Here is a 14,708-nt window from a genome sequence, read left to right as displayed (position 1 = left end):
AGTTTTCTGAGAGAAGATTTCTCTATTTGAAAGAGTGGAAAGTGACTTTTCATCGAAAATTGGTTTTCCTTTGGTCCGCCATATTGAAACCTTTGTTTACAAACAACTTTGACAGAAGTGCTTCATTTTTAAAGAACATTTTGTGATTTTTTTTCTCATATTATCGAGAAAAGTGCGAAGAAATCCGTCTTTTTTTCCTGATGACTTGGGCAGCCAACATGAAACATCCAAATCAGCGACACGCTCGACGACCTCAGAGGAGGCAATCTAAAAATAGCTCACCCTCTCCTGAGCATTTTGACAACTCGCCAAGAGGATCTCCAAAACTAGGATTTTCTCATCAAGACGGTCAGTTTTCGTCGGCTGACGAGAACAGCAGGGGAAGTCCCAGTCCCAAATTTGATGGAGGAAGCATTGCATATGCAGGTGCTCGTTTCAGCGACCCCCCTGCCCCAACAGTGCTCCCAAAGCCACCGTCTCACTGGATGATGAGTACTGACTTTGTGGAAACAAGTCACTATGAAAATGTCTCAAGTCACTTGAAAATGCTATTAAAAGTGCAAGTTAGTGCATAAATAATGCTAAACATTCCAAAGATACTTATTTTTTATGATGTGCAAATCTCATGAAATCAGTATTATATGAATTGCCATTTGATTGAATTCATGAGTTTGTTGATTATGTCTTGTGATATGTGTATTTTGTGAACGTTAATCAATATGATTTTTTGTTATTGGGTTTAAAACCCACCATTTTTCTTTTGCAACTGAATTTTTGTCAGATCTATCCTTCTCTCTTTATGATTACAATGGTGACAGATGGATGTTGACTTGTAAATTGATATATTGGACACAATTTTTATTCTTATATTGGTTTTATAAATTACCAAAAAAAAAAAAAAAAAAAAATTAGATAACTTTAATCAGACAATATGGAAAAAAAAACAACTAGAAAATGATTTTTTTTTTATTAAAGATATTAGAATTTAAACATTAATCTGTTTATAAACTATGATTTAAAATTTAAAAAGTTTATTTTTATTTGTCAACTTCATCTGTTCCTGCAGTTTTCATTTCAAACCCGGAATCAATTATTTTTAAGGTTGTCCTTTTTAGGCAGCAATTGTTTGTATTTTTATTCCTTTATTACATATATTTTTTATTGAAGATTAAAAAAAATGAAGAAAAAAAATCAAGAACTGTTTTTAGTTCTCAGGAAAGCAATCTACCCTCTAAAAACAACCCAAAAAAATTTTTTTTGATTGCATGCTGCAAACCTTGAAAGTAATTGATATACATGCTTGTTGTTGGTACATCCAGACAATTCCATCATTTTATGTATATAAATTTTTGTGTATATATATGTATATTTGGACAAGGACTGCAGATTGCCAATGATCTATTATAGTGCAATAATAATGAAATGTTTGCCAAATGTTTAGTAACATTTTTATGTTTTTAATTGTTCTCTAGTTACATGAGAAAACGAAGCCATTGAAATCCTCATGCTCATGTGTGCTTGTAAGATTGCTTAGTGAATGTGAACAAGAATTGAATCTACCATCTCGCACTTTTTTGATTTGATTTTCACATTATTTTCTGGAACAAAGCTATTGCTTAGCTGATACGTATTTTTATTTTTCATTGATTAAGTTAATTATTTTTCTGGTTCTTTAGTATTATCTATGATGTTATGTATTTTTTGAAAATTATAAATAGAATTTCTTTAGCAAAATTGATAAAAGTTTAGATTTTAATAATTTTTTCTGTCTTATTAAAATTTTTGATTTAGATGTTAGTATGAATGAGATATGATTTTCTTGTGTGTATTGTATCTCTGAAAATGGACATGTAAATTGACTGTAAAGAGAAACTACTTGGTAGTTAATCAAGTTTACATGGACAATTCAAGAAATGGATGAATGGATCAGTTCACATCAACTCAAAAGCTACAAGTTTCATCTTCATAATCATCGTTCATTGGGGATGCCAACCATCGTCTTCTACAACGGTGGAGAATGGCCCGAGTATGGCTGAAGTGAGAGACTGATGTAACGTGAGCTTCGCGCTGGAGAATTCCAGATCCTGGCAGTCTGTATAACCTAGTCTACCTCAATCGTCCTGCATGGAAATGTCTCGGTGAACCAGCAACACCGACTATACTAAATAAAATCAAAACTCTTCCTTCCTATCTTTAGGGTCCTCTTTAGGACCCGCCAAATTCTTCGAAAAGATGCTTTCTGTGCAGTCGAAAAAGAAACGTTCAGGGTACTTGAAAGAGAGGTAATTCTTACAACTTGATACTTACAGTTGAAAGTTGTATGACATATCCTCTTTCACTAATTGATAATGTAGTAAATTATGTTGTACTACAATAGTTACTGATAGATAATGGATATAATGAGAGATATTGTCTCAAAAACAATAGAAGATGCAATACCCTCATTATAACCAGCTATATTTCAGCTCGAATGTCACTGAAAAAAACTGAAAATATTTGGATCAGAATTTGGCTTTAGTTCTTGAAAATTTTCTTTCAATAATCAAGAAAAAGATAAAAATAGGGCCTAGGGTGGGGTCATTAAAAATTCTCAAGAACCACTGGGCCAGAAAAGCTGAAACTTATGTGGAAGCATCCTGGGGTACAGTAGATGCTTAATTTTTAAAACCTGGCCCCCAGGGGTAGAGCGGGGCCACAACAGGGAATCCAAGTTTTACACTGAAATGCTTGTATACAGGAAAAATCTTTAAGAATACTCTTAAGAACCACTGAACCAGAAAAGCTGAAACTTATGTGGAAGAATCCTGGGGGTAGAGTAGATTCTAAATTGTTAAAATCATGACCCTTGGTGGTACGGTGAGGCTAAATAGGGAATCCAAGTTTTACGTTGACATACATAGGAAAAATCTTCTCAAGAACCACTGGGACAAAAAAGCTGAAACTTATGTGGTAACATCCTGGGATAGTGTAGATTCAAAATTAATTAAATTATGGCCCTCAGGGGTAGGGCGGGCCACAATTGGGAATTCCAAATTTTACATTAAGTTAAATATAGGAAAAACTCCCTTCTCAAGAACTACAAAGCCAGAAAAGCTGAAACTAAGTTGCAAGCATTCTTCGATAGTGTAGATTCTGAATTGCTAAAATCATGACCCTTGGGGGTAGGGTGGGGCCAAAAATCCAAGTTTACATTGAAGTATATAGGAAAAAATCTTCTCAAGAACCACATAGCCAAAAAAGCTGAAATTTATGTGGAAACATCCTGTGATAATGTTGATTCTAAATTCTTAAAATCATGGCCCTCGGGGTCAGGGCGGGGCCACAATAGAGAATCCCAAGTTTTGCATTGAAACATATAGAATCTTAAAAAAACCTTCTCAAAAACAGTTTAATGGAGAAGCATCCTGGGGTAGTGTACATTCTAAATTTTCCAAATCATGACCCCTGGGGGAATGGTTAGGCCACAATAGGTATTACAAGGGGAAATCTGGTAAAGAACAGCTTTGCCAAAGTTACAAAGGTGCGCGATGTGGCCCATGGGCCTCTTGTTTTTGCTAACCTGAGCCTACGGGCTCAAGTGAGCTTTTCTGGTCAAATTTTGTATTGTCTGTCCAGCCGTCTGTAAACTTTTCACAATTTCGACTTCTTCTCAAGAACCACTGGGCCAATTTTAACCAAACTTGGTACAAAGCATTCTTGGGTGAAGGGGAGTTTAAGTTATTAAAATGAAGGGTCAAGCCCACCCGTAGGGGAGATAATCAAGAAAAGACAAAAATAGGGTGGGGTCTTGAAAAATATTTTCTTCTCAAGAACCACTAGGCCAGAAAAGCTGAAACTTATGTGAAAGCATCCTGGTATAGTGTAGATTCTATATTTTCAAATCATGACCCCCGAGGGTTGGGCGGGGCCACAATAAGGAATCAAAGTTTTACAGAGAAATTTATAGGAAAAAACTTTAAAATTCTTCTTCTCAAGAACCACTGGGCCAGAAAAGCTGAAACTTATGTGAAAGCATATCCTGAAATGGTGTAGATTCTAAATTGTTCAAATCATGACCCCCATGGATAGGGTGGGGCCACAATAAGGAATCAAAGTTTTACATAGAAATATATAGGGGAAAACTGTAAAATTCTTTTTCTCAAGACCCGTGGGCCAGAAAAGCTGAAACTTATGTGGAAGCATCCTTGGGTAGTGTAGATTCTAAATTGTTCAAATCATGACCCCTGGACGGGGCCCAATAGGGAATCAAAGTTGTACATAAAAATATGTAAGAAAAATCTTTAAAATTTAATTTTCCTCAAGAACCACTGGGCCAGAAAAACTAAAACTTATGTGAAAGCACCCTGGGGTAGTGTAGATTCTAAATTGTTCAATTCACGACCCCCAGGGGTTGGGTGGGGCCACAATAGGGAATCAAAGTTTTACATAGAAATATGTAGGAAAATTCTTTGAAAACCTTCTCAAGAACCCCTGGACCAGAAAAACTGAAACTTATGTGGAAGTTTCTTGGGATTGTGTAGATTTCAAATTGTTCAATTCATGACCCCCGGGGGTAGGGCGAGGCCACAATAGGGAATCAAAGTTTAACAGAAATTTATAGGGAAAAACTTTAGAATTTTTCCTTCTTAAGAACCACTGGGCCAGAAAGCTGAAACTTATGTGAAAGCCTCCTAAGGTAGTGTAGATTCTAAATTGTTCAAATCATGACCCCCTAGGATAGGGCGGGACCACAATAGAGAAGCCAAGTTTTACATAGAAATATATATTTAAAAAAATCTTTAAAATTCTTCTCAAGAATCACTGGGCCAGATAAACTAAAACTTATGGGAAAGCATCTTGGGGTAGTGTAGATTCTAAATTGTTCAAATCACGATAGGTTATTACAAGGGGAAAATCTGGTAAAGAACAGCATAGTCAAAGCTACTCAGGTGAGCGATGTGTCCCATGGGCCTCTTGTTTAGCTCACCTTGATGAAAGGTAATTTTTTAAAGTGGGTCCATTCTCTGGTAACTTAAAGATCTACCTGAACCAAACTTGCATGGTTGATGCATCTAGGGATTGACACTATCGGATTTGCTTCAGATGCTGGATCTGACCTACATTTACCAGATTAGTGAACATTGTTAGCTCACCTGAGCTGAAAGCTCAAGTGAGCTTTTCTGATCACATTTTATCCGGCGTCCGTCTGTTATAAACCTTTCACATTTTCATCTTCTTCTCGAGAACTACTGGGCCAATTTCAACCAAACTTGCCACAAAGTATCCTTAGGTGAAGGGGATTCAGGTTTGTTCAAACCAAGGGCCACGCCCTCTTCCAAGGGGAGATAATTATGATTTCGTGAAAAATTAATGGCATTTTTAAAAAATCTTCTCAAGAACCACTGGGCCAGGAAAGATGAAACTCATGTGGAATCATCTTCAGGTAGTGTAGATTCAAGTTTGTTCAAATCATGACCCCCGGGCATAGTGTGGGGCCACAATGGCCGATCAAAGTTTTACATAGAAATATAGAGGAAAATTCTTCAAAAAACTTCTTAAGAGTAGCAAAGCAATGATAGGTCATATTTATATGGAAGCATCCTCAGGTAGTGTAGAATTAAGTTTGTTCAAATCATGACCCCTGGGGGTAGGGCGGGGCAACAATGGCCGACCAAAGTTTTACATAGAAATATATAGGAAAATTCTTTCAAAATCTTCTACTCAAGAATAACCAAAGCTATGATTGGTCATATTTATATGGAAGCATCCTCAGGTAGTGTAGATTCAAGTTTGTTCAAATCATGACCCTTGGGGGTAGGGCGGGGCCACAATGGCCGACCAAAATTTTACATAGAAATATATAGAAAAATTCTTTAAAAATCTTCTTCTCAAGAATAATAAAGCCATGATTGATCCTATTTATATGGAAGCATCCTCAGGTAGTGTAGATTCAAGTTTGTTTAAATCATGACCCCCGGGGGTAAGGGCGGGGCCACAATGGCCGACCAAAGTTTTACATAGAAATATATAGAAAAATTCTTTAAAAATCTTTTAGGGATGTCAATTTTATTCGGACAGCTTAGTCGAATAGTCAGAGGCTTTAGTTGAATGATAGTCGAATATTCGTTGATATTTTAATTATTTTTATTTTTTCATGTCATTTTCAATGTTTGCCATTTATAACAAGTTGTACAATATTTAACCTACCGGTATATATACTATCACCATTACGCGAATTTTTGAATTGTAAACAATTACATTCTACAATAAATACATACACATGTTTCCAATGTATTTCATATCAAAAGCAATATTTACTTCTCATTTTATCTAAATGAAAGAAATCAAACGCTCGCATAATTTGTCCTTTCTTTTCAAGGCCGTAACTAGGCTCAAATTTTAAGTGAGGCAAGGGTGCTGGGCATTTCTAGTCCCAGGCGTAGCAAGGGTAGTACCTGATGACCAGTGATGGGGGTTTCCAGGGGGAGGGGGGATCCTGGAAACTGGGTATAGAAAATAAAAGATTTAATCTTAGAAAGTTTTGAATCGTCGCCTGCTTGGTTCAGTGGTTAGAACGTATGCTCTATTTTCGCAGACTAAGGAAATGATCCTTGCATCACGGGTTCGAATCCCACTGCGGGATGTAGAGACATGTCCTTTGGGTGAGACCGTAAAAACCGAGGTTTTATATGTCACAGTAAGTGATGGCACGATAAAGATCTATCACTGTTCAGTCATCTTTATTGACCTTGAAAGTTCAGTACAGAATTAAAATTCTAACCCTCTACTGGCAAGTAGTGGTGTCTAAATATGAATGAGAAATTCTTAGAAGGGGTGTTTAACAATTAAACAATTTACAAAACAAACATTTGGAATTATTTTTACATGTGTTCTAAATGAAAATGAGGCACCTGGTGAGATGAACGATAAACGGAAATTCAAATAAAAGTTGAAAATATTAATCTAACACGAAGACACAGATAATTCATAAGTTCAATGTAAAACTTGTTAACTTTTCAGAAAACACCGAGAATTTAGTGAGGCATTTGCCTCACTTGCCTCCGTGGTAGTTACGGCCTTGCTTTTCATAAATACAGGTAATCGAAACCATTTGTATGGGTCTTGTCAGTGACCTGCGACTGGAAAACAATGAAAGCGCGTCTCTTGTAAAAACAGAGAGGGGGAGGGGGGGAGAGAGAGAGCTTGCGAGAAATTTTAATTAAAAGATTTTGTGCAAACAACCAATACAATCTTAAAATGACTGCTTGATATTAATAGCAAAACGAAATGTCATCTAATTACACACATAACTGTCCCCAATTTACATGTATTTACAATTTTGTTACAGTTGTTTAATTATTCTAATTATACCCTGTACATACAGTGCATTAACGTTTTTATATATAGAATTGCATGTTGAAACTTTTGAATTTAAATCTACAAAACCAAACAACTTGCAACAATAAGGGGTATACAATCCTTGATAATCATGTTTGTGATGGTAGTATTGTTCTTTTCAGCTCCTCTTTTCTATCGACATTTTTGCAGATAATTCAATAGGAAAGTTTTAAGAAGACAGTTTATGTTTGACGGATTCGGCATGTTATACATAATATTTGATGTTCCACTGCAGAATAGAAGTTTAGTTTCACATAAAGTTGATAATATACTTATACCTGTTTTTCCATCCGATCTCTTAAAGTTTGCCAAAACTATAGATTTTAGAGGCATGTTTTCCGAACATGAATCGACATAAAAATAATTTCCTTTGAACAGTTAAACCTTCCCCTATGTCTAACATACGAGAACATTGATGTGTAAATAAATGAAATGGGCGGATCCAAGTTTATTACCTTTAATTCAAAATTACTCTACGGTAACACTATTTTAACAAATAACCGACTGAAGAAATTTTAGTTGATAGTCGGTATGATCGAACGATAGTCGAGGACTTGATTATTCGTTGACATCCCTAAAATCTTCTCAAGAAAAACAAAGCCATGACTGGTCATACATGTATTTATATGGAAGCATTCTCAGGTAGTGCAGATTCAAGTTTGTGCAAATCATGCCCCCTCCCCTTTAAGAAATGGTTTGGACTACTTTTGGGTTTAAACTTTTTAATAATAAACTAATTTCTGCTTTTATGCTAGCCACAGTGCTCAGGTGAGCGGTGTGGCCCATGGGCCTCTTGTTAAGTTTTTGGAGTGGGTCAATTTCCAAGTAACTAGTAACTACATGTGTTCTACCCAAACCCAATTAACTTGCATGGGTTATACAACTAGGGATATATTATTTACACTACCTATATAACTTGCATCAAATGCTGGATCTAGATGAGTAAATTTTAGACATACTTGCATCAGATGTTGGAACTGATCAACGTTTGCTTGATTAGAGGATATATGTCAAAGTTCTTCAAGGTCCATAACTAAACTGGTCTTAATTATCTGGAGTTTTCCAGGCTTTTTTCACCAGGTTTACCTGGCACGTAAAATATCAAAATCATGAAAAAGCCTGGAAAACGTAAGATATTTTGGACTAAAACTAAACTTGCATGGATTATTGATCTTGGGATGCACGCTTGACAGAAATATGTTCTGAGATTTGCATTATAAATAACATTTAATTATCAAGGTGAGCATTGTAATTCAAGGCTGTATAATCGGGCTTAAATTTTTAGTATGCTAGAGATCTCAGTGGGGGCAACCAGGCTTTTCTAAGGTGGTTCTCGGGTGGTGGGAATGACCTGGATTTTTAGACAAAGGCAATCTTTAAAGTTTTCATGTTTTGAATTATTTTTTACACGCTTTCTAGATGATAATGTCAAGCACCCGGTGAGATGATCAATTACTGTACAGAAAATTAAACAAAAGTTGTGTAGAAAGTAGGAATTTTCGACAAAGACATAATTTAAGTTCACTTTACAGAATCCCTAAAATTTTAGTGATGCATTTGCCTCAGTTATAAGTAGTTTCAGCCTTGTAATATTTGATTACCTGTTTTTATTATGCCACAGATTAAGTAATAGATTGTTTACTGAATACCTGTACGTGTGGTCCAGTTGTGGTTAAGTATTAAGGTCAATGGAGTCTAAATACAGTTCCTCTTATACATTGTTTTACATGTTTTTTTTAGCTATCCTGTTTTAGTTTCTTCAGGAATTTCTGCCATGAGTCTTAGAGTACATGCAGATAGCAGTGTTTGAGGGATGGATGCACGTATTACAGGTATTGTACAAAAAGGTATCTAACAGAGGTGAATTGCAGGTATTTTTCTGCAAAGTGGAGGAAAGGGGGATGAATTTTCAGACCTCTAATTCTTAGTTCAGCTCTTCTTATCACCTGTTGCCCATTGCCCATCATGTTTATCACCTGTTGCCCATTGCCCATCATGATCAGCTTAAGTCTCTCTGCATGTCCATTTTTTTTTCACATTTTCAATTTCTTCTGGGCCACTGGGCCAATTTTAACCAAAGTAAAAACTGAAACTTATGTGGAAGCATCCTTGTGTAGGTTAGATTCTAAACTGTTCAAATCATAACACCCCCCCCTCTCCTCCCCACCCCTTTCCAGGTAAGACAGAGCCATAATAGAGAATCCAAGTTTTACATATGAATACACATTAAAAATCTTTTTTTTAATTGATGATACATCTAAGCATGCTGAATTTGGCATACATTTTCCAGATAATGGACCAGGTAAAAGTGATGGGTGCAGGCCTATCGCCAAGAAACTTCAAGGCCTATATTTATCAAACTTGCACAATTGATGCATCAAGGGATGAGCACTGTCAAACTTGCTTCAGGTGTTGGATTTGAATTACACTTTCTTGATGGGCAACTAGTTTGAAGTTCTTGAATAGGTCTATTTCAAAGTAACTGCAAGCCCTCCTAAATGAAAAAAGGCTTAATGAGATCAAATTGCGTAAGTTTTTCCTTTTTAGATGTAAACTTAGAATATTGGTTAATTGTGTAACTTTGCCTTATATATAATTACTTGAAGACAAATTCGTTGAGGTGAGCTCTGTAATCTCAGATTACCTATGTTTTAATATGTTTTTTGTATGTACATATATGTATACAGATGCAAGGCATTTAGCATTGTAATTTTTAGCTCACCTGAGCGGAAGGCTCAAGTGAGCTTTTCTGATCAAAATTTTTCCGTTGTCTGTCATTGTTATCATTGTAAACTTTTCACATTATCTTCTTCTCAAGAACCACTGGGCCAATTTCAACCAAACTTGCCACAAAGTATCCTTGCATCTTTTAAAAATCTTCTTCTCAAAAACCACAGTAAGTTGGTCAGGAAAGATAAAACTCATGTGGAAGCATCCTCAGGTCGTGTAGATTCAAGTTTATTCAAATCATGACCCTATGTGGGGCCATGATGGGGGGTCAAAAATTAACATAGGAATACATTGAGAAAATCTCTAAAAGTCTTCTTCTCAAGAACCACTGGGCCAGAAAATATGAAACTCATGTGGAAGCATCCTCTGGTAGTGTAGATTCAATTTTTTTTTCAAATCAGGACCCCCAGGGGTAGGATGGGGCCACAGTGGGGTGCCAAAGTTTAACATGGGAATACATGTATGAGGAAAATCTTTAAAATTATTCTTCTTAAGAACAGCAGAGTCATGATTGGTCTTAGTCATATAGAAGCATTTTCATGTGGTGTAGATTCAAGTTTGTTCAATTCATGATCCCATTTGAACCCACATTTATTTTTAAATTTTTCAATACTGGACTGATTTTTGCTTTTAGTTTTACATAGCCAGAGCTCAGGTGAGTGATGTGGCCTGTGGGCCGCTTGTTAGGGGAAGTTTCCTTTTGCCAAAAAGCGCTAAAAAGGAATACATAACCAAATGTAGTATGTATATGTTAATTTACAGTATTATTTCAAAATTATAGTTCTTTTGTAACGAAAATTTGATTTGCTACCAACCATATTAGAGAGAAAAATTTTGAGCAATTTTCATGACATATTTTTGATGATACAATGTTGTTATGAGTGTTCCTGATCAGAGTGACAAAACATTGACTTTAAAGTTTAAAATTAATTTATAGAATTCAAACTAAGTCAAATGGAATGAAACTTTACATATTGATAGGACAAAGTTTTAGTTTTATTGATTTGAAAATTTTATGTTCATAAATCTTATAATAAAAATTATGATAAGGATCAATATATTGTTTATTTATTTTTAGCTCTACTGGTCAGAGACCAGAAGAGCTTATGCGATAGTAATGTGTCCGGCATCCGTCCGTCTGTCTGTCTGTAAACAATTTTTCAAAATGATACTCCTCCTACAGTTTTGGCCTGATTTCAATATAACTTGGCACACAAGTAGACTACACTAAGATACATAATTCTGTATATCAGTATTTGATTTCGATGAACAATGTTGCCGTGGTTACTAAAATAGAAATTTCTTTGAAATTCTTTCAAAATGCTACTCCTACAGTTTTGGTCTGATTTCAATTTAACATTGTACACAAGTAGAATACACTAAGATACATAATTCTGTATATCAGTTTTTGATTTTGATGAACGGTGTTGCCGTTGTTACTAAAAATAGAAATTTCTGTGAAATTCTTTCAAAATGCTACTCCTACAGTTTTGGTCTGATTTCAATTTAACTTTGTACACAAGTAGACTACAATAAGAATTCTGTGCATGGGTTTTTGATTTTGATGATCGGTGTTGTCGTTGTTACTAAAAAAAGAAATTTCTGTGAAATTCTTTCAAAATGCTACTCCTACAGTTTTGGTCTGATTTCAATTTAACTTTGTACACAAGTAGACTACAATAAGAATTCTGTGCATGGGTTTTTGATTTCGATAAACAGTGTTGCCGTTGTTACTAAAAATAGAAATTTCTATGAAATTCTCTCAAAATGCTATGTCTCCTATATTTTTGGTTTGATTTCAATATAACTTGACACACAAGTAGACTACACTAAGGTACATAATTCTGTTTATCGGTTTTTAGCTTACCTGAGCTGAAAGCTCAAGTGAGCTTTTCTGATCACATTTTGTGCGGCGTCCGTCTGCCTGTCTAGCTGTCTGTCTGTCCGTCTGTCTGTAAACTTTACACATTTTCATCTTCTTCTCAAGAACTATTGGGCCAATTTCAACCAAACTTGCCACAAAGTATCCTTAGGTGAAGGGGATTCAATTTTGTTTAAATGAAGGGCCACGCCCTCTTCCAAGGGGAGTAATTATGAATAAGTGAAAAATTAATGGCATTTTTAGCTCTTCTGAGCCAAAGGCTCAAAGAGCTAATGCTATGGCCATTTGTGCGGTGTGCGTCGTGCGGTGTGCGTTAACTTTTTAGAATATGGGCCATAACTCAAGAACCCCTTGGCCAATCATTGTCAAATTTGTTACAGGGTATCCTTGGCCCAAGGGCTACCATTTGTACTAAAACTAGGGTTGGGACCCTAAAACAAGGGGAGATAATCAGGAAAATAGAACCAAAAGTACTAGTTGCTAAAAAATCTTCTTCTCCAGAACCACCAGGCAGATTTTCACCAAACTTACAAACAAGGTTCAGGATATGTTGAAGATTAAAAAGTGTTCAAGGCATGACCCTGGGGCAAAGGGCGTGGTCTCAAGGTCACTTCAAAGTTAACCAAAATTTACATTTAATAGAAATATTTATATTTTGCTTACTATAAAGACTAGGATCATCAAATCTTGTAAGTTGATGCATCTTAGGACTTCACATTGTGTTAACACAAAAGTAGGTCACCGTGACCTACTTTTTAAATTTTATGGGCTTTTGTTTTCAAATTGATTTGGAGGCATATTTTGGACACTTTAAGGCCTATGATCATCAAACGTTGTCAGTTGATGCATCTTGGGTCCTTAAACAAGGTCAACTTAAAAGTAGGTCACCGTGACCTACTTTTTGAATTTTATGGCTCATCTTTTCTAAAACATTTAATCCCATTATTTCAGATACTGAGAGGTTTAGATTCACCAAATCTTGTAAGTTGATGCATCTTGGGGCCTTAAAACATATTTATGAAAAAGTAGGTCACTGTGACCTACTTTTTGAATTTTGCAGGCATTTGTTTTCAAATTGTGTAAAAGGCATGATTTGAATACTTTCAGACCTATGATCATCAAACTTTGTCACTTGATGCATCTTGGGTCTTCGGAAAAAGTCAACCAAAAAGTAGGTCACGGTGACCTACTTTTGACATTTTTTTGGCTATATTTATGTATCTTGGGTACTTTTTGGCTTATAATCATCAAACTTTGTCAGTTGATACAACTTGGGTTTTTGGAGAATGTCGACCAAAAAGTAGGTCACTGTGACCTAGTTTTGACATTTTATGGCTATATTTCAGTATCTTAGGTACTTTTTAGCTTAGAATCATCAAACTTTGTCAGTTGATGCATCTTTGGTTTTCGGAACATATCGACCAAAAAGTAGGTCACTGTGACCTACTTTTGAATTTTATGGCTATAAATAAGTATCCTGGGTACTAATTGGCCTAGAATTGTAAAACGTTGTCAGTTGAGGCATCTTGGGTTTTCGGAGAATGTCGACCAGAAAGTAGGTCACAATGACCTACTTTTGATTATCTCAGGTACTTATTGGCTTAGAATCATGAAACATTGTCAGTTGATGCATCTTGGGCCCTCTGAAAATGTTGACCAGAAAGCATGGTGACCTACTTTTGACATGTTATGGTTATATTTAAGTATCTTAGGTACTTTTTGGCTTAGAATTATCAAAACTTTGTCATTTGATGCAACTTGGTTTTTCGGAGAATGTTGACCAAAAAGTAGGTCACCGTGACCTACCGTAGTTTAGACATTTTATGGTTATATCTTAGGTACTATTTGGCTTAGAATTATCAAACGTCAGTTGAGGTATCTTGGGTTTTTGGAGAATGTCGACCAAAAAGTAGGTCACAGTGACCTACTTTTAATTATCTCAGATACTTATTGGCTTAGAATCATCAAACATTGTCAGTTGATGCATCTTGGGTCCTCGGAAAATGTCGACCAAAAAGTAAGTCACAGTGACCTATTTTTTTTTTTTTTTTTTACATTTTATGGCTTTATCTAAGTATCTCTGGTACTTATTGGCTTAGAATCATCAAACTCTGATAGTTGATGCATCTTTGGTCCTCGGAGAATGTCAACCATAAGAAGGTCACAGTGACCTACTTTAATATTTGAGGTACTTATTGGCTTAGAACCATCAATCTTTGTCAATTAATGCATCTTGAGTCCTCAGAAAGTTTCAAATCAAAAAGTAGGTCACCATGTCCTACTTATGGTATTTTATAGCTATACTGAAATATCTTCAGTCCTAACTGGCAAAGAATCATTAAACTTTGTCAGTTCATGCATCTTAGGATACTTAGAGTAAGAGGCTTCAAATAGAAGTGATAGGTTGTACAATTTATCAGAAGAGCGATTCAAGGCCCTTGGGCCTCTTGTTAAAAAATCTTCTTCTCAAGAACCACTGGGCCAGGAAAGATGAAACTCATGTGGAATCATCCTCAGGTAGTGTAGATTCAAATTTGTTGAAGTCATGACCCCTGGGGGTAGGGTGGGGCCACAGGTAGACAGACAACTCGGCCCAATGACACCTCGGCCCGTGACGGTTGACGCCTCGGCCCTGACAGGTCGGCCCAAAATTATTGACACCTCGGCCCATATAAAAGACACCTCGGCCCAAGCAAATTTGTGATAGAAAAAATTAATT

General features: G+C 35.9%; 1 protein-coding gene and 1 long non-coding RNA gene across 2 annotated transcripts; both read left to right on the top strand.

The window, feature by feature from the left end:
- Positions 1 to 200: 200 nt before the first annotated feature.
- LOC134273844 (proline-rich nuclear receptor coactivator 2-like) lies at positions 201 to 575 on the top strand. The gene has a single exon (XM_062756052.1). The coding sequence runs from the start codon at positions 201 to 203 to the stop codon at positions 573 to 575; it is 375 nt and encodes a 124-aa protein (XP_062612036.1).
- A 2,203-nt stretch (positions 576 to 2,778) lies between these two features.
- LOC134273840 (uncharacterized) lies at positions 2,779 to 6,264 on the top strand. Its single transcript, XR_009993495.1, has 2 exons — positions 2,779 to 3,732; positions 5,320 to 6,264. It is a non-coding gene; the product is annotated as an uncharacterized LOC134273840 (long non-coding RNA).
- Positions 6,265 to 14,708: the final 8,444 nt, after the last annotated feature.

Source organism: Saccostrea cucullata, unplaced genomic scaffold, assembly GCF_032062105.1.
Source record: "Saccostrea cucullata isolate Sc308-1 unplaced genomic scaffold, CSIRO_AGI_Scuc_v1 ctg140, whole genome shotgun sequence".
Lineage (NCBI taxonomy): Eukaryota > Metazoa > Mollusca > Bivalvia > Ostreida > Ostreidae > Saccostrea > Saccostrea cuccullata.
This window is presented reverse-complemented; position numbering and strand designations above follow the sequence as displayed.

What these genes read in the sequence shown, in the direction of transcription:
- LOC134273844 (XM_062756052.1), top strand. Translation starts at nt 201, where the DNA reads ATGACTTGGGCAGCCAACATGAAACATCCAAATCAGCGACACGCTCGA.